This window comes from Oryctolagus cuniculus, chromosome 6, assembly GCF_964237555.1.
Source record: "Oryctolagus cuniculus chromosome 6, mOryCun1.1, whole genome shotgun sequence".
NCBI lineage: Eukaryota > Metazoa > Chordata > Mammalia > Lagomorpha > Leporidae > Oryctolagus > Oryctolagus cuniculus.
In genome coordinates this window covers 14,228,980-14,254,165 of record NC_091437.1, presented here as the reverse complement: position 1 = coordinate 14,254,165, position 25,186 = coordinate 14,228,980, and the positions used below count along the sequence as shown (strand labels likewise).

Sequence of the window (25,186 nt, the reverse complement as noted above, 5' to 3'; positions counted from 1 at the left end):
TACTGGAAAAATGGAATGAAAAGATAAGCTAATTATGATGCAGACATCTCAAGGTCTGTGCTTTGTAGCTGTTCAGTGAAATTCATTTTCCATGAACATTTGAAGACCCTTAGTGTGTATAGATGTAGGCAGGTTGATAGGTTCTATGGTGAAAAAAGGAGGAAGTATCCATTTTACCATGTGTGTGCAGTGTTATTGCCGTGTTAAGGGATACAACAAGAAAATGCACATGTTGTAGACAGTTCAGCATTCTTTGGCCCTTCAGTCCCAGCTGCGTCTGCCACCCTGTGTTTGGATGCCTGTTCTGTGCCAGGCACAGGCTGTAGGCACGGCAGCCCAGCGCACAGAGCCTCTGCTTCATGTTCTGCTTTATTCTGCAAAGGTGGCTGTTCACCTGCTGGAAAGGATAATCAGGAAGTGGAAGGTGGCAGGTGGCAGGGACAGGCAGGAGGGGCAGCCTGTGTGCAGACCCTGGGGGAAGGGACAGTGTGTGTGTGTGTGTGTGTGTGTGTGTGCATGCGTGCACGGCCTTACAGAGATGGAGGGGTGTGAGGGCCAGAGGAGATTGCACAAGGCCAGGCTCCAAGGAACCTTGAAGAGCAAACCAAGGGTGGGCATGGGCACCACGAGACACCCACATCTGAATGTCTGGTTTTGGGTTCCAGCTTCCTGATAAAGTGCACTCTGGGAGACAGCAGTGCTGACAGCTTAAGTACTTGAGTCCTGCCACTGACCTGGAGGAAATGGATTCCTTTTGGGGCTCCTGGCTTCTGCTTGGCCCAGCCCCAGCTGTTGTGAGCACTTGGGGAGTAAAGCAGAGGGTGGGAACTCTTGTTCTCCTCTTTAAAAGATTTGTTTATTTGAAAGGAGGACTGGCAGAGAGCAGAGGAAGCTAGAGAGCAGGACAGAGAGAGAGACAGAGAGAGGGAGGGGAAGAGTGAGATCTTCTGTCCACTGATTTCACTGCCCAAATGGCCAGACTCAAGCCAGAAACCATGAACGCCTGCTGGGTCTCCCATGTGGATGGCAGGGGCTCAGGCACTTCCCAGGAGCAACTGTAGGGAGCTGGATCAAAAGTGGAGCAACTGCGACTAGAGAAACTACTTTGGACAATATATATATTTTTAAATTAAATGAACTGCATCCGGTTTTAGCTGTGTTCGTGGGACAGCCTGTCTTGGATATCCTGGGTTCTTTTTCGACCTTAGATTCTGTGATTTCTGAATCTGTGCTGTTCTGATTCTGTGATTGTAATAGCCTGGGGAATGTGCCTGGTATCTCTCAGACCGTGTGTTCTGCAAAATCCCTTTGAACACACACACACCTCAAAACCTACTGGCTCCCAGCCTCACCCTGCATGTTTTGCATCTCCAGTAGTGGCCATGGAATGCGTCGGTTTCTGCAGCTTCACATTGTGAGTTACGATTTTCTGGCTTAAAACTGGGCAATCTGATGGAAATGCATTATCTTAATTTGTGTTTTTTTTTTTTTTCTGTGTATGCAAGCTGTTGGTTTTTTTTCCCCCTGCATATTGTTAATTTTACCACCTTAGACTAGTTTTCTAGTGAGTCGTTGGACAAACATTCTTAAAGTATTTGGGTGTATGTTAATGAAATACACCATGTTCATGTGGTTTGCAAATATTTTTCATTTGCTTTGTGAATTTCTTTTTTTAACCTTCCTTTGTCTTTTGATTCTGGTTTGAAAAACTGTTGTTTTTTTTTTTCTTGTTCCTACGTCCTAAATTGTATAGTCATCTTTATAATTCACCTCCTATTATGGCTGCTGGGTTTGATATCGGTTTAGGAAGACTCTGTGACTCCAAAGGTATTAAAATTTTTTCTTCCGCTTTGATGGCCGTTGAACCATCTTTATGGCCTCTAGCTGAAATGCATGACCTCTGTATATTCAGCTTGTTGGCTTTGGGGCTCACTTTTCTCTGTAAGTCGTGACTAATGCGGTGTCTGGAGTCGTTGAAGCCTGTACGTGAGTGTTGGGGCTTCATCAGAGCTGTGCTGCGCAGAGCTGCAGAATTGTTTGCATTTCCCCAAACACCCAGGCGCCATCCTTCCCCTCTGCATTCAGAAGCTTCAGATAGCTCATCTGTAGGCGGCTGTCCTCTCTCTCCTCTCTTCCTTCTCGGGCAGAAATTAGCATTTCCTGTTTGTTTTAAAGGTCCTTCTCTTTAGAAAAGCCGCCATGGAATTGCTTTCAGTGTGATGGGATGGAGGTGTTCTACAGGTGGTAACTTAGTGTACTTGGGCAAATGGCAGACTGTGCAGGAAGGACTCAGGATTTGCAGCTCCAGGGCTAGGGAGGCCGGCAGCCAACAAGCGCACTTGCCAGTGCTTGCTAGGCTCCTAGGGCAGCAGGTGCTCCGCAGAGATGAACCACGTAAGTACTCAGCGGGACCCGTGGCTTTGCTTGGGAGCCATTCTGGTTTAGCATGGAGAAGATTAATGGGGAGGCGGCAGGTGTGTCTGGGTTGGGGGTGCATACGACCTGTGGCTGTGTCAGTGCTGTGGCTCTCATCTGTGGGAGGTCACTTATGTGGTCAGAAAATGGCCAGTTTGCTGTGGTGTCCTTTTAGTCAGCAGAACGTGGCCAGGATGTCCCGCCAAGGTGGGCCACGTGGGACTGACAGGTAGTTTGCTCCCTGTCAGGCCTCTTTCTCTGATTGCTGCTGGGTCACGATGGGGAGCAAGATGAGGGAGAAGCTCTGGACCTGGGAATTGGGTGGCTAGGACTCCACTTGGTGACGGGGCCTTGCCCTCTTTTCTGACCTTGGGTACAGGTCACGTTCTGGCTCTTGGTTTTCTCCTGGACTCCGTAGCCTGAGTGTCCTTCCAGTTCCCAGAGTTGTTTCCCCTTTTGCTGTTCTGCGGTGTGTGATGTTTGGTTCCCCTGCCAGCCCAAGAGCGCCGAGGCGCGGGTGCCATCTTACTTCTTTTTATCCACCCAGCACCTTGCATGGTGCCTGTTCGAGGCCAGGTGCAGTCAGCGCTGTTTGGACTAGGATACAGAGTGGGGGGTGGCATCTCCAGGCTGGCACCATTGGCTGCATAGCAGCTGTCCACGTGCTGATCACAGGCACAAGCACAAACGCTGCTGAGAAGTATCTGGGTTTTCTTCTGTTGTGTGTTTCTGCGATAGTTTTAATTTGTTAAAAGTACTGTTGTTTGTGTAATCTGTTCTGTCGCACCTGTTTTCCCAGGTCCGCGTGAGCCTGTCTGTTGAATTTTAACAGCTGCTTTACCTGGCAGGGTCACGCCATGTCAGAACACTTTGCAGTGGCGTGTGTTTTGCTGGCAGAGTTTTGTGTGATGATTTCTTTGTTACCCACAAATCCTTCAGGCTGCTCTTCCAAAAAACAAACAAAAAAAAAAAAAAAAAAGAGAGAGAGAGAGTCATTATTGAAGAGTAGAAGTGTCTTATTAAAACTTATAGCTGAGGCGTGACCTTGGGAAAGCTGTTTAAACTGGGTTAACACTCTAATTTGGGGGAGAATAAAAGCCAATCCGGGGGTTTAGAGTGCAGTAAGATCTTAGGAACTGAGGTGTGGGTTTGGCCCCTTTATCTCTGCCCAAGTGTGTGTAGGAACTTGCGGCGCAACACATTCTGACGACTTTGGTGTATAATCACTGATGACAATCTTATTTTAACTGTTGTGAGAAAGAACAGGGGTTTGGTTTTCACCTTGAAGCTGCCCGTTAAACTCACCATGTTATTAAAATATGTTTTTCCAAGAAGCGCACTTGGCTGGCGGGACGTGCCCTAGGTGGAAACAAAGCGGGTTTGCCGTTTTTTGCTGGAGTGAGTCCTGCTGCCGCAGGCGGCCACTGCCTGGTTGTGGTTCCTGTGGACCCTCAGCTGAGCTATGGGCCTCCCTTGACATCGAAGAGCGTTTTGATAGAGGAGTGGTAGAGAAAGCGAGACTGAGTCAAATACAACGGATGAGGATGGCCACTGCTCAGCGGCCTAACCCTTTCGACAGTGGGCTTCTGAAAGGCGGGGACAGCTCTCCAGCAAGTTCCCCAGATAAGTCATCTGCTCCGAAGGTGATTTCCTTTCTTTTTTATTTATGTTTTGAAAAATTTTTAAAGATTTATTTTGTTTATTTGAAAGGCAGAGTTGGTGGAGGGGGGGACAGAAAAAGGGGAGAGGAGAGCGCGAGAGAGAGATATCTTCCATCTGCTGGTCCAGTCCCCAGTGGCCACAGCGGCCTGGGTTGGACCAGGCAGAAGCCAGGAACCAGGAGTTGGTTCTGTGTCGCCCATGTCAGTACAGGAGCTCAAGCTCTTGGGCCATCTTCTGCTGCTTTCCCAGGAGCATTAGCAGGGAGCTGGATTGGAAGTGGAGCAGCTGGAACTAGAACAGGCCAGCATCTCAGGTGGCAGCTTAACCCCTTATGCCACAACGCTGGCCCCAGGCTATTTCCTTTCTAATATTAAAAATACAGTCAGTGATTTTTAATGTTGGCACAATGAACGCCTGGTGTCTGAGGCCCGAGGAGTATTTGCGAATTCAGCGGCCACGTCCGGTTACGTTACTTCCGTGGTCGTCAGAGAACATGTTAGTGTTCCCACCGGCAGGTGAAGAGCTGAGCTGGAGAGTGGTTTGGATGCCAGCGCCTTTCATTTAGCAGCCGTTGATTGAGAATGCCCTGGAGTGAAAAAGCAGCACGGTTCATGCCCTTGCATTTGCTGCATGGTCAGTTCTTGTTCCTTGTAGGTTAGTTTTTTAAGTTTGATTACTGAGCATCTATGGCCCACCCTCCCCACACCCTCACCCCTGGGCTGGTGAAAAAAGAAGAGAGAAAGTGCACTAAACATACACCTTTGCTTCTGTAATTACTGGCTCCCCAGAGGCCACCCCAGGTAAAGAATCTGTGATTTGGCAGTTGCTTGTCAACAAGCCCTTGAATTAAGTGACTGACTCAGGGGCCAGCCAGCCTAGACTGAGAAGCTGTCCCATGCTTCCCCTCCCGCCCCCCTACTCCCGCCCCCAGTGTTTTCCCCACTGCCTCCTGCTGATTTTGCCATGAAAAAAACAAATGAAATAATGAAGGTATGGAGAGTGCTGCAAACATGAACGCAAACAATGGCAGGGGGGTCAGCAGGCGTTTCCGAGTGTGGCTTCTGTTCCTGTAGGAGGATGAGGGCACCTGCTGGAACCCCACTAAACCACGGGTTGCCAGCTGTTTGTTTTAATCTGATCATTTACAAAAACAGCAATCCTCACTGGCGTGTATGTTAAATACTGATATAACTGAAATGAACACTGTGCCTGTGGCACGCATTTGCACATGCTTTCTCTATATGGGCTGTGAGAGCTGGTTTAATTCTAATTGCCGGGATATCAGTTGGGATTTATGTCTGTTCCTTAGATAGTTGAAACGAAGAGATTTAAGTACTTAGCGCACGTTTTGATTTTTGTTCTGTGGCAGGAAGAACCATGCTAATTTGAAGAAGCTCATTAATGTGCTAGTTAATACCAGTAGTTTCTCTTAATTAAATTTTAGTGGCTGGCTGGCTGAAGTATTGGAAATAGACTGTATGTGAGATCTCACAGAATTTCTGGTTTTGTGGGTACCGAAAAGCCAATGGACATTTCTGTTGTGTGCCTTACTTTAAGAAGAATTCAAGAATGACTCCACTTGCTTCAGTGTTTAAAAAGGGACAGAGAAGCCTTGCCTGTCTGCATTCACCCAATAGCAGCCTTGCAGACCCTCACAAGTTCCCATATGCTGGTAAAAAACATTTTCCAAGAAATTGGCAGCTTTGCACCTTGTAGCTGATGCCAGCTTCCTCTTTGGGCCAATTCAATAGGAGAGAGAGAGAGAGAGAGAGGGAGAAATGCCTTGTTTTAGTGGCTGAATTACTCTGACAAGCTTTCACATCGCCCCTCCTCTTATTAATATTCTTTTTGATGTGCGCTTGTAAAACAGAGGATTGGCTGTTAATCTCCAAGATCTCGAGGGCTTCTGGCAGTGGCCCATAATTGATGTGTTCACATGGCTGTTGTCTGACTGCTAATGATTAGACAGCAGTGTTATCTACCAGCTAGATCAGTGCTGCTTATAAATCACACTTGATAAACTGCACTTTCATTTCTTCAAAGAGTCCGTACATGTCTGCAGACTTTGGAGCTGCCAGAGGCATTTCATGATCCTATGACAGCTTCCATTAGGCTTATTTTTCATTTCTGTTTGGCAAAATATTAAGACTCTGTAGCGCATGTGCGAGAGAATTGTTCTGTTCCCCTTTAAGGAGATGAGCAGAGCAGAGCAGGTTTACCTGCTGTCCATTGGAGGAGGAGGTTGGGCCTGTTGGGGTGGTATTTTCGCCACCACTGCCTAGGCCCAGGTGAATGGGGTGGGGTCGTGGCATTTGAAAGAAGAGCAGAGGTCCCCTGGGCAGGAAGTTCTGAGAATGTGGGTTTGTGCTCTGATTGTGACGTGGCGGGCGTGCGGGCAGGCCCTCTGGAACCCTGGGATGGCGAGCTGCTCTGTCGTGGTGCTTGACTGCATTTCACACAAGCGTGAGCGACAACAGCAAGGTCTCCCAAGAGGAAGAGGTAACAGCTCCTGTCCTCTCTCGCTGCCCCGTGGGGGCACTTGGCTAGCTACAGCCACACCCAGGGCCCCCATCTGCACCACTCTGCTGGAGGCAGAGAGGAAGCCAGGGTGCACTTGCATGGTAGGCTTGGCTTGGGGCCTTCTGCTGATAGTCTGGGGCCTTTTTTTGGCTACCAGCTCGTGTGACCTACCTTCAGGTGATTTTCCCATCTGTAGAACTCCAGGTAGGGTCTAACTACTGTCAAGGTGGTTTTGCTGTTCTACTGTCATTTTACATATTCTCCGAAAATGGTTGTGTCAGAGGCCCTCCAACCCTTTGTAAAAGGTTGTATTTTTATTTAAAAGGCACAGTGAGAGAGAGAGAGAGAGAGAGCCTCAGTTCTCTGGTTCACTCCCCAAGTGTTTACAGCTTGAATGGGGCCAGGCTGAGGCCAGGAGCCTGGAGCTCCATCTGGGTCTCTGTTGTGGACGGCAGAGACCCAAGAACATGGTTCTCACCTGCTGCCTCCCAAGGTGCGCGGAGCAGCGAGCTGGAATTGGAAGCAGAGGTGATACTTAGATAAGGGATATGAGTGTCCCAAGTGGCTACTTAACCTGTTGTGCTACAGTGCCCACTCCCCTCAAAGCCTGTTTGCTAGTATTGCTCTTTACTTAATTCTTGGGGTCAAATATTGGGTTTCAAGGAAATGTTTAAATCAGAATTATTTGTCTGTGACAGTCAAGAAATTAATGTTTAAATGGGTTCTTAAAAGTCACACTGCCTAAAGAGAGGTTTGTGATTTTTAAGGGTGTCGAGGTTAAATACTTTATAAAATTTACAACTTTTATAGTGTGTTCTGTAGCAAAGATTGGGAGTGGGGCTTTTGTTAATAAGTGATTACGGTTTAAAGAGTGACCAGAACTCTAGAACACAAGAATGTAGCATGCACTTAGCACCGGGACTACCGGAAAAAGTGTCACCTGCCTCACCAAACCAAGCACAAGTCACGCAAGGGGTCAGAGGGCTTCATGGTTTTATGTCCTTAATTCTAGGTACCACGTTTGTTCCTTCACTGCTTAAGTGTGACTTTGACGTGAGACTCTGTTTGCCTTGTAAATTTTTGGGCTGTACTTAAAATGAGCCTTATAGTAAAGGAATGCAAGTTTGTGTTAAGTGTTAGCATTGACAAACAGGAGGTTTTTAAGTCAGCTGCTTATCTTAAAATGATTAATTGAAGTGGATGCCTCTTTTTTTTTTTAACTAACCAAAGCAATTTAAGTGCGAGTTGTTATGGTTATTAGATTTAAAAAAATTTTTTTTACAATAGTTTATTTATTTATTTAACAGCCAGAGTTACAGACAGTGAAAGGAAGAGACAAAGAGATCTTCCATCCACGGGTTTACTCCCTAAATGGCTGCACCGGCCAGAGCTGAGCAATCTGAAGCCAGGAGCCAGTAGCTTCTTCTAGGTCTCCCATTTGGGCCGCCATCCACTGTTTTCCCAGGCCATAGTAGAGAGCAGGATTGGAAGAGGAGCAGCCGGGACTAGAACCAGCATGCATATGGGATGCTGTTACTGCAGGCGAAGGATTTACCTACTGCACCACAGTGCCGGCCCTTGGTTATTAGATTTTAATACACTGAAAAGAAACCCATGCTTAACAGAGAGAAGATAGTTGTTTAGTGATTTTTAAATAGGTGCTCCATTTAGTTTTCATGTGTAAAGCAACTATATTGGAGTTTTCTAATATAGCTGTAAATGATGGAAAATACATTAAAAGGTGTGGAGTATGGTTTTCATTAAATAAAATATGTGCGCATATGTCAGGGCTGGATGGTAATGTTACAAATAAATATCATGGGGATATTCTTGAAGGTTTTTATATCATCTTTAAATGTTTTCTTTTAAAATATTATATGCACATTTATGAAATATATTACCACAATGGCAAAAGTATGCATGCATTCTTTAATTTTTTTTCTTCACTGGGACTTGAACCAGGCATTCCAATATGGGATGAGAGCATGCATGCCAAGTGGCAGTTTAACCCACTGTGCCACGATGTCTGCCCCCTGCAGGTACTTGTTTGCTAACAGGAAGTTATTGTAACATTGAGGAAGCAAATACTAGCAGTACAAATTTTTATATAAATATGAGAAGCTCTGATGCCTACAGTTTGATTCTAGCATACAGAATGTTCCTCTAGCATCATTTTTTTAAATTATATTTAAGAAATTGTCTTATTGTTTGGGTAATGTTGGATAGGTACTAATATCCACTATAGAAGTTATGGCTAAATATTTATTTTGGAGCTGATCTCTTTTATTTGAAAGGCAAAGAAAGAGAAAGAGACAGGTCGACAGAGATAATCCTTCCACTGGTTCAGTCCCCAGATATCTGTAACCACTAGGTCTGGGCTGGACTGGGCTGAAGACTATAGCTAACAGCCAGGAACTCAGTCCAGGGTTTCCATGTGTGTGGCAGGGACCCACGTACTTGTCCATCACCTACTGCTTCCCAGCCTGCATGTCAGCAGGAAGCTGGAGTCGGGAGCCAAGCCAGAACTGGAACCCAGGCACTTCATATGGGATGCAGCCGTCCCGAGAAGCTTTTATACTTCTAGACCGAGTGTCCACCCAGAGTTACCATTTTTGGAGAATGCATATGATTCTTGAGGTACTCGTGGGATAGCTGAGGCTTCTTTATGGACATTGACACCAGAAGACCCTGACCTCATGCTTGGGCAAGGATTCTTCCCAGGACACCAGGATCTGCAAGAGGAAATATTGTTCCCCTCTAAATAAATCTTTACCTCTGATTTAAATAACTGTAAATAGTTAAGAATCTGTCTCCAGATATTGGAGTTTTGGTTTTCATTGACTATAGTAGCATTAAAAAAAACATTTCTTTGTTTGAAAGGCAGAGTTACAGAGAGAGAGAGAGGAAGGGTGGGAGGAAGGGAAAGAGAGAGAGAGAGGGAAAGAGATCTGCCGGTTCACTCATCGAATGGGTCTCAATGATGGGCTGCGCTAGACTGAAGCCAGGAGCCTGGAACTCCATCTGGGTTTCCCATGTGGGTGGCAGTGGCCAGGTATTTGAGCCATGTTCCGCTGTTTTCCTAGGTGCATTAGCAGGCAGCTGGATCAGAAGTGGAGCAGCCAGACCTTGCACGGATGCTTCCATGGGATGCTGGCGTTGCAGGAACTGGCTTAGCGTACTGTGCCACGACACTGACCCCAGTAGCATGTTTTCAGTATGTTGATTCAGCCATGTGACAAACTCATCCAACCCCATAAACACGTGCTGTGGAGATTGGTGGAAGCTACATGTGCTGGGTCCAACTGTAGTAACTGACACTGGCGGGCGCGTTAGTGATGGGCTCTGTCGTGTCGCCTGTGTTACATCGAGTACAGTTTGGGAAGACTGTCCTATGCTCTGTCGGCCAGGAGTCTGAGGCTGAGAAAGGTTAATTAATTTTCAAGGTACATGCCTTGAGTAAGTGATCTGAGATTCAGAGAGATTGCACTCTTACTGGTTTTACACTGTGATCACAGTTCAAAGGTGTTTCGAGGTCACGTGGCGCCTGGCCTGTCCCTGACACCCATCCTGTCTGAGATGGACTTAGTTGCGGCCCTCTCGACCTCAGTTGTGAATCAAACAAAGCAGATGGAAACTGGTTGCTTTCTAGACTCCAACACATCTCTGAGAGCAACAGTTGTTTATCTGTGTTCATCTGGTTTTCAAGACTAAAATGTTACCAAAATCACATGGCAATGTCATAAAATGGTCAAGGTTCCTATATTCCTTTCAGGGCGGTGTAGCTTACTGACAAGAATGTTTTGCTTTGTTTTTAACTCACTTGTGTGTGAGCTCTGTGGAGGCAGAGATCTTGCCTAACTGAGCACAGCAAGCAGCCTAATAGAGATGTTCAGGGAACACTGACTGTTGTAGGTTGTGGTAGTTCAAGTTACACTGGAACAGAGCTCTTTGCTCTCTTTGCTGGGCTGTGGCAGGTTTTACTGGGAGAGGCTGAGTGGCGGTGGGCACGCAACGTCTTTCTCTCTTTGCCTCCTTGAGAGTTGTTCTCTGCGCTTCTCTCTAACCCCTCCTTCGGTGCTCATGAAGTACCTCCCCTGCCCTCCTCCCACCAGCATGCGTCCCAGCCCAAGGGTGAAGCTGAGTGAGCTGTCGAAGGCTCAGGCATCCCCAGTAACTGGACCTTGGGGTGGCAGACTTTGCTTTGTAAACAGCTCCCAGTGAAGATTTTTGGCTTTGCAGGCCGAGAGGCAAAATTAAAGATGTAGGTATTTTACGCTGGCAAAAGACAAAAAAATTTCCATAGACTTTTTTTTTTTCTCTCAAAACTTAAAATCCACCAATAGCACTTGAGCACAGTTTTTGGCAGTAGAGGTGTACTAATGAAAAGAATGAAATTCTTTTTGGAGGGGAGAGGAATAGGGAATAACATTTCCCTTAATTTGATTTCAAAAGTAGTGTTTGCTGTTATTAAGTTGATTGCAAAAGTGTATGTGTAACATATATTCTTGGCTTGTGAATCACAGAAAACCTGGAGTGGGTCAGATGTGGCCTCCAGGCCATCAGTTGGTTTTCTCCACTGCTGTCTGACTGGAAAGGACTGTGTCATGGGGGGAATGGGATCCTAGGGTGGGAACACCCTTCCCAGGGAACGAAGGGGCAGAAGTTTGATTTTTCAAAAAGATGTATTTATTTGAAAGACAGAGCGACAGAGAGCATCTTCCATCTGCTGGTTCACTCCTGAAATGGCTCCAGTGGCTGTAACTGGATCAGGTTGAAGCCGGGAGCCAGAAAGTCCATCCTGGTCTTCCATGTGAGAGGCAAGGGCTCAAATCATTGGGCCGTCTTTTTGTTGCATTCCAAGATGCGTTAGCAGAGAATATGAATCAGAAGTGGAGCAGTTAGGATTCAAATCGGCACTCACAGGGGTAGCTGGTGTTGTAGGCAGCTTAAGCAGTTGTACTACAATGCTAGTCTCCAGGACTAGTAATTTGACTTTATAATTTTTTTTAAAAATTGCCTTTTATTATTTTTATTTATTTATTTATTTATTTTGACAGGCAGAGTGGACAGTGAGAGAGAGAGACACAGAGAGAAAGGTCTTCCTTTTGCCATTGGTTCACCCTCCAATGGCCGCCGCGGCTGGTGCATCGAGCTGATCGAAAGCCAGGAGCCAGGTGCTTCTCCTGGTCTCCCATGGGGTGCAGGGCCCAAGCACTTGGGCCATCCTCCACTGCACTGCCGGGCCACAGCAGAGAGCTGGCCTGGAAGAGGGGCAACCGGGACAGAATCCGGCACCCCGACTGGGACTAGAACCCGGTGTGCCGGTGCCGCAGCCGGAGGATTAGCCTATTGAGCACGGCGCCGGCCGCCTTTTATTATTGATTTTTAAAAGCAGAGTTAAGAGAGAGAGAGAGAGATCTTCCATCTGCTGGTTCACTTTCCATATGCACAATCGCCAAGGCTGGGCAAGGCCAAAGCCAGGAGCCAGGTACTCTGTCCTGATGTCCCTCATGGGTGGCAGGGGCCCAAGCACTTGGAACATCTGCTGCTGCCTTTCAGGGCCCATTAGCAGGGAGCTAGATCAGAAGTGGAGCAGCTAGGACTCAAATCAGGGCTCATATGGGATGCTGGATTAGCTTGATGCATTACAATTTGGGCCCTCAGGAACAGAAAACTTAAATACAAGAGTAGGACAAGAGAAAACAAGAGTTTATCTCTGTTCTCAGCAGGACAGTGGTTCTTAGAGCAGATGTGGTGCCTTGGGCTGGTTAAGGCCTCACTCTGGGACACACATTGGTTTTGGGGTTCAGCCTCCTGAAACGAAGGCCCCATCATCTTCCTGGCTGCCCAAGACACATTTTGGGGGGGGGGTCTGGTTTCTCAAAGATCATGGTCATTTACAGACAAAGGTGACTACAGGCCTGGTGTTGAGTTGTTTGCCAGCCTGGGTCGAGATAGTGATGGGGGGTGGGCTGAGAGGTACCCCGGGATGGCCTTGCAAGGATGGTCTCCTCACAGTGATGGTGGGTGCCGGCACGCTCAGCCTTCTCATAAGCCTGGTGCTTTTCTCCCTTGCTTTTGGTCCCACCAGCCACTCTGTCCCGGGCCTCCCTCTTCCTCACGGCCATTGGGGTCTGCGGCATTCTGCCCCTTTGCATTCTCCCTGAGCCATCTCGCCGCCTCCACCGCCTATAGGACCCCTCTTAGTCAGGATCGCTCCCTTGAGTTCCACACATCCAAGCCGTCTGCTTGATGGACCTTGCCCCACAAAGCACACCACTGCCTGTGTCCCCCGTCTCAGGGAATGACCCAGTCACCAACCGACACAGACACCTGGCCGACCCCCCTCCCCCACCCTGCTGAGCCCTGCTCCCCCATGCGCATGCCACAGCCATCTCTTCTCTGGCTTTCAGCTGTGGCTTCCTAACTGTCTTCTCTCCTCTGGGCTTACCCTCTCTCGTCTGTTTCCCCACCAATTTCTGTCTACTTTTTACCCAGTCCCCTGCCCCTGCTTTAAAATTCTCAGGATTCACTCCCTCCCGACTTGGCAGTGAGCCCCCAAAGTCTTAGCCTGGCCCCTGTCTTTTTGTGAGCTGCCATATTCTACAGCCTTGGCTTGTTGTGTCCTAGAACAGACATCCAGAGGGGCTCAGCCTGCCCCCACCCCCATTGCTCCCACAATGCCCTGGGCTTAACTGTCTCAGCCCTGTCCATGCTCAGCTCTGCAGTCACTGTCCATCCACTGCCAGCCGCGGGTTCCCAGAGGGCTCCTGAAGCAATGCTTGGCACACAGTGGCTCCTGGCAAAAATTTGTTGGCCAAGGGAATGACATCCCCAACAGTGAGGCGGCTTTTTGCAGTGACCCTTAAAGACAGGGGTGGGCACTGGGTCAGTATGTGGTCCCCCCTGTCCCACAGACCAGGTCCCGAGGCCACCCTTGGCCGTGAGGGGTTGCAGTGATGAGGGTCAGCCACAGGCCCTCTCCCTGTGCATTGTCCTTTGCCATCTGACTTCGCATCTTCTCGTTGGAAAGGCTTTTAAACAAAAGCGTTGATGTTGGTCCCTGGGCGATGCAGAAGTGGTTCCCTCCTGCTTCGCGTGTTCTCACACAGGGAACCTCTGAGAGGCTGCACGGGGAACTAACCGCTGGACGAACCGTGCTCTCTGGGGTGGGCCCGTTGGCTGTGAATTTCTGCCCCTTTTCAGGAAGGGCCTGTGTGCAGCTGTTGCTGTGAGCCGCTGGGATGTGGCTGAGAACTCGGCACAGGGCATGGCAGCCTCCACAGGGATGGCCTGTGGCTTCCATGGCTTTTGTTTTTTTAAATATTCGTTTATTTTTTCATATTTGTGAATAGCAGAGTGACAGAGAAGGACAGAGAGAGAGAGAGAGAGAGAGAGAGAGAGAGATGGATCTTTCACCCACTGGTTTATTCCCCAGATTGCTATAACAGCCAGAGCTGGGCCAGGCTGAAACCAGGCGCCCAGAACTCCATCTGGGTTTAGGGAGGCTTGAGGTTTACTGCATGTGGAAAGAGCCCAGGCTAATTTTCGGAACTCCCTGCTCCGATCCTGACTTGGTCCCACCACCATCCTCCCTGCCAGTCCTTAACCTGCTCACATAGATCCAATACATGTCCAGGAGGCCCTCCCAAATGCAGATCAAAAACACTGACCCATCTCATCGAGTCATGGTTACACTGCTTGGTAAAGCTCTCTCTCTCCATGGCTTATCCCAGAGATGGAACCATTAAGGAGTGACTCAAAAAGCCGCTGCCCATGTCTTCACACATGGCTATACATGTGTGTGTGCATGGCTTTTATATGTACGTAGGCCTATCCACATTCATGGGAATTCAAGACGCATCAAAGACAGAATTACTCTTACTGTAGCTCGATACAAAGGCAAGGGTGGCTTTCCTTAGCTGATTTGACGAACCAGTGAAACAAGCCTAAGGTGTTAAGTTCCCTCTCGGGGTCAAAAGCCAAGACAAGGAGCAGGTGTGTTGTGTTTTGCACAGAGCCTGTTAACCTGTGACTTGGGCACCTGCATTCCACATCAGAGTGCCAGTTGGTATCCTGGCTGCTAGGCTTCCCAGCCAGCTCCCTGGGGAGGTTATGTACCCTGATGGCCCGAGCACCCATATGGGAGACCAGGATGGAGTTCCTGGCTCCTGGTTTCCGTCTGGCCCAGCCCCAGCCATTGTGGCTATTAGGGAGTGAACCAGTAGATGGAAGACCACTCTCTCTGCCTCTTCCTCCCTCTCTCTGATGCTCTGCCTTTGAAATATATGAATACATTTTCAAAATTTTTTTAGTTGACAGCAACCTTTTTAGGTGGCTGCAAGTGAGATAAGGTCAAGAAAAGAGCTGCTGTTAGTGGAGAAGATTGGAAATGATGATTCTCAAACAGGCTTTTCTTTCCTTTTCTTGTCTCCTTTCTCCCTCCGTGAAGCCATGCCTGTGTCCAGAGGAATCCTGCCGGCTTCCAGAAGGGTGAGCCCTGCAGCTTCTGCTGCTTTCATCCTGGCTGGGGGAGGAACGAGCGAGCAGCCACGCAGGGGGCCGGTGTACTCACCTCCGGCCCCCGCCTGCCGAAATGGGCGTTGCTCTCAAACGCTGGGACCTTGATCTGTACACCCAAGTCCAGGAGCATCCGCCGAGCTTCATCTTTACAAAGTCCCCTTCTGAGGGCACTGGGAACAAGGTTTCTTTGGTTGAGATGGAATTTGTGTGCACTTGGGAAGTCAGCGTTGTAGAAACGCAAGGACGGGTGGGAAGGGTTAACCCAAACCGTGGCTTTGCTGGTGCTCTTCTTTCTTGGCGGCTGGTGCTTTCAGTGTCTTGGAAATTAGAGCCCACTTAGGAACGAGATAGGAGAACACTGGCCATCACTGCTATTTACGGCCTGCCCAGCTCTCTGAGCAGGGACGGATGAAGTATCTGGCAGAGGGGCAGGATTTTTTCAAAGGACACAGGCGATGCTAAGTGGGTGACAGCTGGTGTGGTCTTGTGGCTGAGTCCTCAGGGCCCCTGAGAACTGTGTCCACTCCCCACCCAGCTCCGTGGCTGTGCTGGGGAGCTGGACAGATGAGGGGAGCACCTGGTCGGCTGAAGCCATTGCGCGCAGGAGTTTGCACTGTACACTGTCTCCGTGTGCTCAGTGCCTTGTGCTTGGCTGGGGAATGAAGTTCAGGGTAGTCATGCTGTTGAACAACTCTGACACATGTGGCTGGCCCCTGTGGGCCTCCACTCCGTGAACTGCACAGAGGCCACTTCTGGGGTGACTTTCACTCCCCAGAGCAGCATTCCAGAGACCCCTGTTGGCATCCTGTAAGGCCAGGGTTCTGCCTGGAAGTGGAAGCATCCGCTTGGCCCCGCTGACCCTGGGATGGGAGCCATGGGCTTCTCCTGGGCTCAGCACCTGGTCAGCTGCTTCTTCATAGCTGGTAGTAAGAAGATGGAAAGTAGTGATGTCACTCCCAGTGTGTCCCTAGTTGTGGCTTCTAAACTTGGATGACTTAAAATCACAACAGCAAGAGAAGCCAACCCCCGCTTTGGTTTGAGCGGGGTCTTTAAGCAAACTTTGTGCAGGGCTCACGGAGTTTGCTTGCAGAGCAGAGAGGCGCTGGTCCACACTCCGCAGGAAGCTTTCTTTCCATGTCATATTCTGTTTTAGTTTTAGACAACTGTGGGTTCCAATTCTAGCTCTGCCATGTCGACCCTGGGTGACCTTTTCAGCTACTAAGCTTTCTCCAGGTTTTCCTTCTCTTCTGTGACAGACGTCTCTGGGTGGCTCGTGTGTTCAGCAGCGGCTGCCGATGGGTCTGTCTTTAGGAGGAATCCCTTGGACTTTGAAACCGAAGCGCTTTGGCCTTGGGTTTCAGCTCCTTGAAATAATTACTCATCCTCTGAAATGTCTCATTCTTGCCTGTACGGATCGGGGATGCTGCCTTAGCTCCTTAGTAGTAAGTGGCCCGTGCTGTTTGTTTATGCGGCAAAACTGTAAAGAAACTGCTTTAACTGTGGCTTTAAAAGGAGAAGCCCCATCACGTGTAGGAAAGGCAGACTTGGGAATGTCTACCCAGCAGGGATAGACAGTGAGTAACTTTGGAGGAAAGATCTGTGCCGGATTTGAGGAAACAGTCTTGTAAGCTCCCCTTGTCTTTGTTGATGAAGCCGCGCCGTCCGGCAGGAAAGGTGGTTAGAAGGCAGAGTGAGGGTCTGTCCAGTGCTCACCTCTAAATGGTGGTGATTTCTCGTACCCAGCAGTGCAGTCTCTTGTCTCCTGATTTGGAGCTGAAGAGGTGACTGTACCGTCTCACCAAACAGCCAAATGCCAGGATGCAGAGAAAAGCATGAAGTCATCAGAATATAAAAACACTGAATCAGGCTGGCGCCGTGGCTCAATAGGCTAATCCTCCACCTTGCGGCGCTGGCACACCGGGTTCTAGTCCCGGTTGGGGCGCCGGATTCTGTCCCGGTTGCCCCTCTTCCAGGCCAGCTCTCTGCTATGGCCAGGAAGTGCAGTGGAGGATGGCCCAGGTGCTTGGGCCCTGCACCCCATGGGAGACCAGGAAAAGCACCTGGATCCTGGCTCCTGCCATCGGATCAGCGCGGTGCGCCGGCTGCAGCGGCGGCCATTGGAGGGTGAACCAACGGCAAAGGAAGACCTTTCTCTCTCTGTCTCTCTCTCTCACTGTCCACTCTGCCTGTCAAAAAAAAAAAAATTAAAAACACTGAATCAGAGCCTAGCAAAAGAACCCTGCCCCCACCACACCCCATCCCCACCCCTGGGCTGTGGGCAGTCGGCGATTCCTAGGGCTCAGGGGTCAGTAGCAGGGTGGGTGTGGATGTGTGGCCGCAGAGGGAAGGAACCTGGGGCGCTGCCTCGTCTTCAGCAGCTCTCTGCTGGCAGCGCAGGGCAGCTGCATCACCCCATGTGTATCTCTTGGCTGGGATGGGAGCCCCCAGCCCTGCCCCTGTGGCTCCCTCCTCTTTTGCTGTCAATTTCCGGTTCCCCCCGCAATCGTCCCCGGCTGACAGCCAGAGGCTTGCCCGGGCAGTGCCGCTGCCACTGCCATCTCCACTCCAGCTTTGGAACCTTCCTTGATGGGCAGCGCCCGGGGAGCCCCTGACTCCAGAGCCCCGCTGTTTCCCTGGGTCCCCCCGGCCAACCTCCCGCCCGTGCCCCTGGCCTCTGGGGCGTCGTAAATACTTGGGCTACTGCGCAGCGCGTGCCCACACCTGGGAATAATCATGCAAAAATAACAGCGAGGGCCTGCTTCCCCCTGCTTGACAGGCTGCCGCCACCAGCTGTGAGACCGAGGGCCCTCTCTTCCAGCTCCTCCCCGCTGGAGACCTGGGCTCTGCTTCCTTCTCATAGGTCACATCAGTGTCCCGTCAAGATGACAGGAAAGAGCCGTGCCTGTGGAACTGTGCCCCCAGTGGGCCAGGGCTCTGTTCTGTGCCTTTGCTCCAGTTATTCGTATTCCCAGATCCCAAATCCTAGCCCATCTGTGAACGAGGGATCTCTGATTAGAACCATACCACCCTTCTCCCCCATTACAAGTGTCCGTCACGTGTCTGTTGAACTGCCCTTGGATAGAGCGGATTCTCGCCTTCCACCTTCCGGGGTCAGACCTATCGATTTCCTTTTGGTTCACATCTCACAGGTATTTGCAGTCATGATAATGAGACTGTTGGCTGACTGCTCCTGGTTACCAGGCCCTGTACAATCAAGCCAGCCAGGTGCTGTTTGCATTTCATGGGGAGAATAAACGAGATGCTGTAGCCACCGGGAGAGCTGGGATCACACCTCCTGAGACTGATGGGGACACCGCCCTGGCTTTTCTTGCCGCCCGGGCCCCTGCAGCCAGTCCCTCGCATGCACTTCTGCACTTGCTGTTGGCATTGTGCTGTAGCTGTGTGATGGTTTGGTTGGTGTCATAGTCGGGCCCACCGCATAGTCAGGTCCAACGAGCAGGGACCTGAGCAGCCTGGCCCACTGTGGTTCGGGCAGGTGGTTCAGCGCCAGGCCCCCAGCAGGTGTGCAGTCATGTCATTAGTTCTGCAGTGGATGTGGCCCTAGGTGTGGGTGAGCACGAGGAAGAGGTGGCCTCGCGTCGGCAGGAAGAGTTTGCAGAGGTGTGGGACGCACTCTGGGCTTCATGAAGATGCCCTCGCTGCTGCAACGTGGGGATGGATTAGGCCAGTCAACGGCTGCCAGATGCAGTGTTTGAAAGAAGCGGCATCCCCCGGGCTGAGCTGCTCAGGGGTGAGCCCTTTTCCTTACGCTTTTAACATACTTTAGCCGCACTTCCCCACGCATGTGGAGGGGATTATGGATTTATGTTAAATATAGTAGGCTATGAAAAGCAGCTTTGTAAGGTGGTGTGCAGAGTTAGGGAACTGTAATATCAGGCCAGGGACTATTTTTTCTTTCAAGTCAGGGTTTCTGTACAGCCGCACATCGCGCTCTTCACGAACTGGCTGCATCATCTCCTTGCTGCAACTTGGGGGGTCCTGGTAGGTGTCAGGCCCACTTCTTGGATCCAGACACTGGGCCTTCGCAAAGCTCTGGCACGTGCTCAGGGTCCCACGCTGGTGGGGGCAGGATTTGAACCCCTGCCTGGCCTGCACACAGCACCCTGCTGTGCTGGCTCCTTGTGGGAGGGAGCCCAGTGGACGCCGTCGTCCCCCTGCTTCAGTGAGCCTCGTTGGTTGAAGAAATTAAGTATCAGTGTATGGACCCCTGGCCTGAGAAATCAGGGTGCAGAGGAGTGGGTCTTTTATGTAAGGCAGAAAAAACTACTTAAAATCTTGTGAACGTTTTGCTGTAGGTACAGTACATGTGACATTGTGTCTGACCCCGTGAGATACGCAGAACAGGAACCTTCTAGGGGGAATGTCCCCCTGCTAAATATCTCGAGTTCTTTGTGTGTGTATGTGTGCACAAGGTGGAGCTGGGTTTTCAGTGTAGGAGCTCTGTTAGACGGTTTCTCATCACTGTGTGAGGGTTGACAGATGTATTTTCCGGTTGAGGAAAGTGGGTCCCTTAGAAGTTAAGTGACTCTCCAAGGTCGCAGGCTAATTAGTGTCGAAGCTGGGGCCAAAATCTTGGTGTGCCCACAGCCCACTGCTGTTGCGTTAACTGCTCACGAGTGTCCTCGTCCCCAGACCAAGAGAAATGGTGTTTTGTAAAACTGTCAGTGCATTCCATTCCTTGCACGTCCAGTGAAGCTCAAGTTTGTTCTCTTGGTATTCTCAGGGGCCCTGGAGCAAGTCCTTCAAAGAATGACGTCAGCATCTCGTTCCATTTTGTCTTTGCGTTGGCATGTGTGGCATCAAGTTGCTGTCACTTTACAACTACCTGTACAAATTAAGATGTTGGGAAGCATGCAAGAAAAAAATGAGACAGTAGCTGATTTATAATTTTGCTTGACCCTTTTTTTTTTTTTTTTTGATGAAAAAAAAATTCTGGAAAGTGATTCTATTCTGGGACAATGCTTTAGTTGCTATAAAGACTGCAGGATAGTGTTGGACCCCCCCCCCCCTTTAAATTTCCCTTAGATCCTTTTTCTTCATGTGTCAGCCCGGTTTTAAAATAGGAACTATCAGTGCTAACTTCGGTCCACATTAAGTGGCGTTTACACAAAGCATAAATCACCATCTCTGGGATTTGGGACTGTTCAAGGCTTTCATTTCTTGGTCTCTGTGATCAAGAATGCAGGACAATAAAAAGTGTGGCGCAAAAGGAATTTTATGGCAGCTTTGAGAGCAGGAAATTAAGTTTCTTTGCCATACAGATGGGCGCAGGGCTGTTCGACTGGGTCTTGGATCACTCAGGCAGGCGAACACCACTTTATCATCTTAGTGAGCTGCAAGCTGTAGGAATAGCTCTTGCCGTCATAGCGCACACAGCTGACAGCCTCAACCGGGTAACAGGAGCACGGTTCCTCATGCACTCTCTTGAAAATGGACTCTCTCTGTTTTGTCTCTTCAACAACAAAGACTGTCTAAGATGACCGTAGTAGCCAAGCAGCTACGTAAGATGAGAAGGATAACTGGGAATATAGGAACAGTAGAGAGGATGGTGTTGTACTAGAATGACCTCTTCTAAGTGTCCTTGTATATACATGATTTGTGCGTATGTGATTTGTGAGCCCAGCTGGAAATCCGTGCGGGTGTTTTGCTATGCGTAGGCTGAGTCTGTGTGCATCACAAGGCCATAGGTAGTCTGGAGTCTTGGTGCAGAAGTGCTCTGTCTGTGACTTTCTCACAACCAGGAACCCACCAGCAGGTCACAGCCATACTACAGCAGTCCTGGCGCTTGTGAAAGTGGGCCAGATGAATGACGGGGGTGGTTGGGGGGTCTGCCTGTTGAACCTGCGTAGGCTTTGGTTGTGTGATGTCCAGACTTCTCTGCTTTCTGTAGTGAGGAACTCCTTTTGCTGCTGTTCTGGGGATAGGGGTGCCCCAGAGGTTTCACTGCACGGCGAGATCTTGTACTTGGCTCCCGTTTCTGTTTCCCAAATTGAGAGCGAGGGCCGCCGAGCATCGGTCCCAGGTGTCTGGGAGCGATCCAAGGACACGTGCGTGGGAGTAACTTGAGTGCTGTTGATGCCCAGCACACGCGTTTATTTCCCCTCCTGTGTGGACTCTGCTCAGCTGTGCAGTAGAGTGCTCTATTAGGACTTGATGCTGAATACCTGCTGCTAATACCCAGTTGATGTGTTTTCGTGTGTGTAATCAAGATTATGTATTTTATATATTCAGCGGAGTAAGTTAATGTATTTTAGTACTGATTTAATTCATTATGATTTATAAAGTGCTTTGAGAACAATTTTAGTCCATCTCTGGTACTTAAATGTCCAAGAATGTATGTGTACTGTTGATGGGTACTTATTGGAGTTTCTCCTTTGGAAAATGTTCGTATTTTGAAAATAAGGTTTTTCTACAAGCGGGAAACAGTCTTGAATTCTGCCAAGTGTAATTCATTCACATCTGCCAAGGCTAGAGGTTGTCCCCTGAGGAGTTTTAGAAGGGGCTGCCTGTAATTCAGGAAGCGGGTGCTCCTGTGTTTACCTCGTTTGACATGAAAAATAAAAAAGAAAAACCCCCAATGCTCATTTTTCTCTTGTGCTTTGTATTTTGGCACCCTTGAACCTTATATTAGAATTGCACATGGCATGTGGAGTGGTGATACGTTGTTGACGTGATGTGAGCAGATTGCATTGAACAGAAGTCGTGGAATACAGCGCTACTGCAGTAAGTCTGTCTGTCTTTCAGGTTGACCCCCTGTTTACAGTGCCAGCACCACCGCCGCCGATTGCCAGCAGTCTCACGCCTCAGATTCTGCCCTCCTACTTTTCCCCATCATCCAATATTGCAGCACCGGTTGAACAGCTTTTGGTTCGGACTCGGTCTGTGGGTGTCAATACGTGTGAAGTTGGAGTAGTCACAGAGCCAGAGTGTCTCGGGCCCTGTGAACCCGGGACCAGTGTGAATTTGGAAGGGATCGTGTGGCATGAAACAGAAGAAGGTAAATACAATTTATTTTTATCTTTTTCTCCACGCCCTCCTCCCTGATGCCTTTCTGTCTCTCTCTGAGGGGGATTTGGTTTTCGGTGCCCAGAGAAGAAAAGAAAGCGGATTTTCTGCCGTTTGGGTTTTTGTTGAAATCAAAACTGTGTGTGTCGTCTTGTTTGTGGCTGCTGCTGTTGGGGGTGAGTGGAGTGCCCCTGAGGGAAGCTCTCCACGCCGAGCGTTAACGTGGAAGCTTTGTGAGAGGCAGGGTCGCGGCCAGCCTCCCCCAAAAAGGTGCCCTGGACACGCGCGAAGGAGGGAGGTCGCGCTTTCTCTGTGTTCCCACACTGCGTCTTGGCACGACTGTGTGTGTGTTGTGGAGCCTCGCGTTCGCCCTCTGGATCGAGCAGGGGTTCTTGTGCGTGGTGCCGGCCATCGTCCTGATGCGCTCGTGGCTGGTTGGCGCTCAGAGCTAATGAAGCCTCGGTCAAAGGCCCAGGCCCTGGTGGAGCCGGTCATCCCCTGCGTGGCCAGGGACGCAGAACCTCTGCTGCCCTTTCGCTCAGTGAAGCCATTTGGCGAGTGCAGTCCATTAGTCACGAGAGAAAAAGGTACAGGAGAAAGCGGTCAGGATTAATCGGTCATTGCTGCTGGAAGTATAGATCAGAGCACATGAGTGCTGATGGTGGCTGCAGACCACAGCTCGCGGTTATCACATACAGAGTTGTTTAAGGTGGCCGGGGTCATTAACAGGCTAACAGATAATTGAAAACCAAGTACTTAGGAGAGAACTTCCTGCTCCACTGAGGAATGGGTAGACTGGAAAAAATAAAGAAGCATGGGCCAGGGTACAGCAGTGGACAAAGGAAAACGAAGGGGGGATCTTTGTTCCCTTAAGCTAGATCGGCTGAGGTTCAAGGCTGCGGTTAAAGGAGATGGTGGTGGTCAGTATCCTGGTGGAGGACGGGGGCGGGGAGAAAGCAAGGATGAAGGGAACAAGAAGGGTCTGAGACTCAGAATCGTTCGTTAGTTTCCTCCCAATCAAGGGGAAAAGCTGAGGGCTGAAACTCACCGGGAGAGGGGGAGGTGTGTGCGGAAGGGGCTGATGGACGGGAGAGCAGACAGCGGGCAGTAAGTAACTGCCGGGCAAGCCCTGGTGGAGGAGAAGTGATGCAGGGCAGTGGCCAGCTGGGGAGTGAATGCAGAGAACAGAGCTGAAGGAAGAAACCAGGCGGCGGGAGTCAGTGCACTGCTGGACGGCAGGAAGCAGCTCGGGCCGTTTCAAGATAGAAAGACAGATTCTTCTGGCAACCTTGGCGTTCTTTTTTTTTTTTTTTAATTTTTATTTATTTATTTATTTTTGACAGGCAGAGTGGACAGTGAGAGAGAGAGACAGAGAGAAAGGTCTTCCTTTGCCGTTGGTTCACCCTCCAATGGCCACCGCGGCCAGCGCGCTGCGGCTGGCGTACCGCGCTGATCCGATGGCAGGAGCCAGGTGCTTTTCCTGGTCTCCCATGGGGTGCAGGGCCCAAGCACCTGGGCCATCCTCCACTGCATTCCCTGGCCACAGCAGAGAGCTGGCCTGGAAGAGGGGCAACCGGGACAGAATCCGGCGCCCCGACCGGGACTAGAACCCGGTGTGCCGGCGCCGCTAGGCGGAGGATTAGCCTAGTGAGCTGCGGCGCCGGCCTTGCGTTGTTAATATTACAGAAAATACACTTCCTCTTCCAGAAGTGCCATGATTAGATGGAACATGGTTTTGTAGAGAGCTTCGGTAAGAGAAAGTAAAGGCTTGATACTCCGAGAGGGAGCCGGCGAGGCAGGGTGGGGAAGCCCAGTACTCACTGGGGTGAGCTCTCCTCTGTGTCAAAGAGAAAGGGATAGTTCCCGTGCATTCGGGTTTTTTTTCAGATACTCCAGGAAGCCGTGCAGAGCAATGCTGCAAACGCACACGGGGAAGAATTAGTGGAGGAGGGACTGGCATTGCAGCCTTCCCATCCTGGTTGTCTGAGACGCTCGCCGGTGCCAGCAGTGCTGGTTGGGGAACAAGCTCTTGTGCTCTTGGGTTGTGCACAGTTTGCTTTCTCTTAGATTTTTTCCCGAAGCAGAAGTGGTGGGAAAAGGGTGTCAGGCCGACACCTCAGTGTGGAAAGTATGAAAAAGGAACCAAAACACAAATAAGGTCACGGTTAATGAGTTTAGGTGCAAATTGCCAGGAAGAGAACAAGATGTGGGAAGAGTAGGGGTTGATGTTCATCGACTCGCAAGCCAGCTTCTCTGATAGCTGGGTAATGGACTCACCAGGGCGACAGGCCGTCTTCCTGTGTCCCAGCGAGGACTCTGCCCCCGTCAGCGTTGCTTGTCATGGGGCAGGGCTGGGTTCCTACAGTGTGACCTCCCTGGCTGGCGGATGTCAGAAAATGAGCCACAAGCTTTCTGGAGCAGCTGTGAGCCTTGGGTAAAATATTTTTCACTTTGCCTAGGAGTCTGCTCAGTTTTGACTTTGAACCTGAGCCTCTCGTAAGAGGTAGGATTATTTAGGGGAAAGAAAAAAAAAAGAGAAACCTGTGCTTAAAACCTGTGGCAGGGCTGGCGTTGTGGCGTTGTGGCGCCGTGGGTTAAGCTATGGGTTGTGCAGCTGGCATTCTAGATGAGCACTGGTTTGCGTTCTGGCTGCTCTGCCTCCCTGTTAGTGTGCCTGGGAAAGCATCAGAGGATGGCCCAAGTTCTTGGGTCCCTGCCACCCCAGCGGAAGACCCGGATGCAATTCCTGGTCCCTGGCTTCGGCCTGGCCTAGCCCCAGCTGTTGGCAAGCCCTGTGGGGAATGCACCGGCAGATGGAAGATCTACCTCCCCCTTTCCCTCTCTTTCTCTCTGTCACTCTGCCTTTCAAATAAATACATAAATCGTAAGCCAAAGCGGGGGTGGGGGGATGGGGAGAGAAGCGCGGTAGCAATCATTGAAGTGCTGTGGTGGTGTGACTCTCTGGCCATGTGCTACAGAGCTGCCAGCTGCCGTAATGGTGAAAGGTGGCCTCACCGGTCTGCTCTAGCTACCCTGTCTT

General features: G+C 50.0%; 1 protein-coding gene across 8 annotated transcripts in view; it reads left to right on the top strand.

Moving 5' to 3' along the window:
• The window catches only part of ZNF608 (zinc finger protein 608), a 106,471-nt gene that overhangs the window by 21,728 nt on the left and 59,557 nt on the right, over positions 1-25,186 (top strand). For 4 of the 8 annotated variants that reach the window (XM_070076059.1, XM_051843367.2, XM_051843368.2 and 1 more), the window contains one exon: positions 21,886-22,138. In XM_070076059.1, coding sequence (XP_069932160.1) covers positions 21,886-22,138 — 253 coding nt within the window. Of the gene's footprint in view, positions 1-6,166; positions 6,577-12,577; positions 13,486-15,049; positions 15,091-17,328; positions 18,872-21,885; positions 22,139-25,186 lie in introns of those variants that run through there. The other 4 variants (XM_051843370.2, XM_051843374.2, XM_051843373.2 and 1 more) reach the window with 4 other exon arrangements.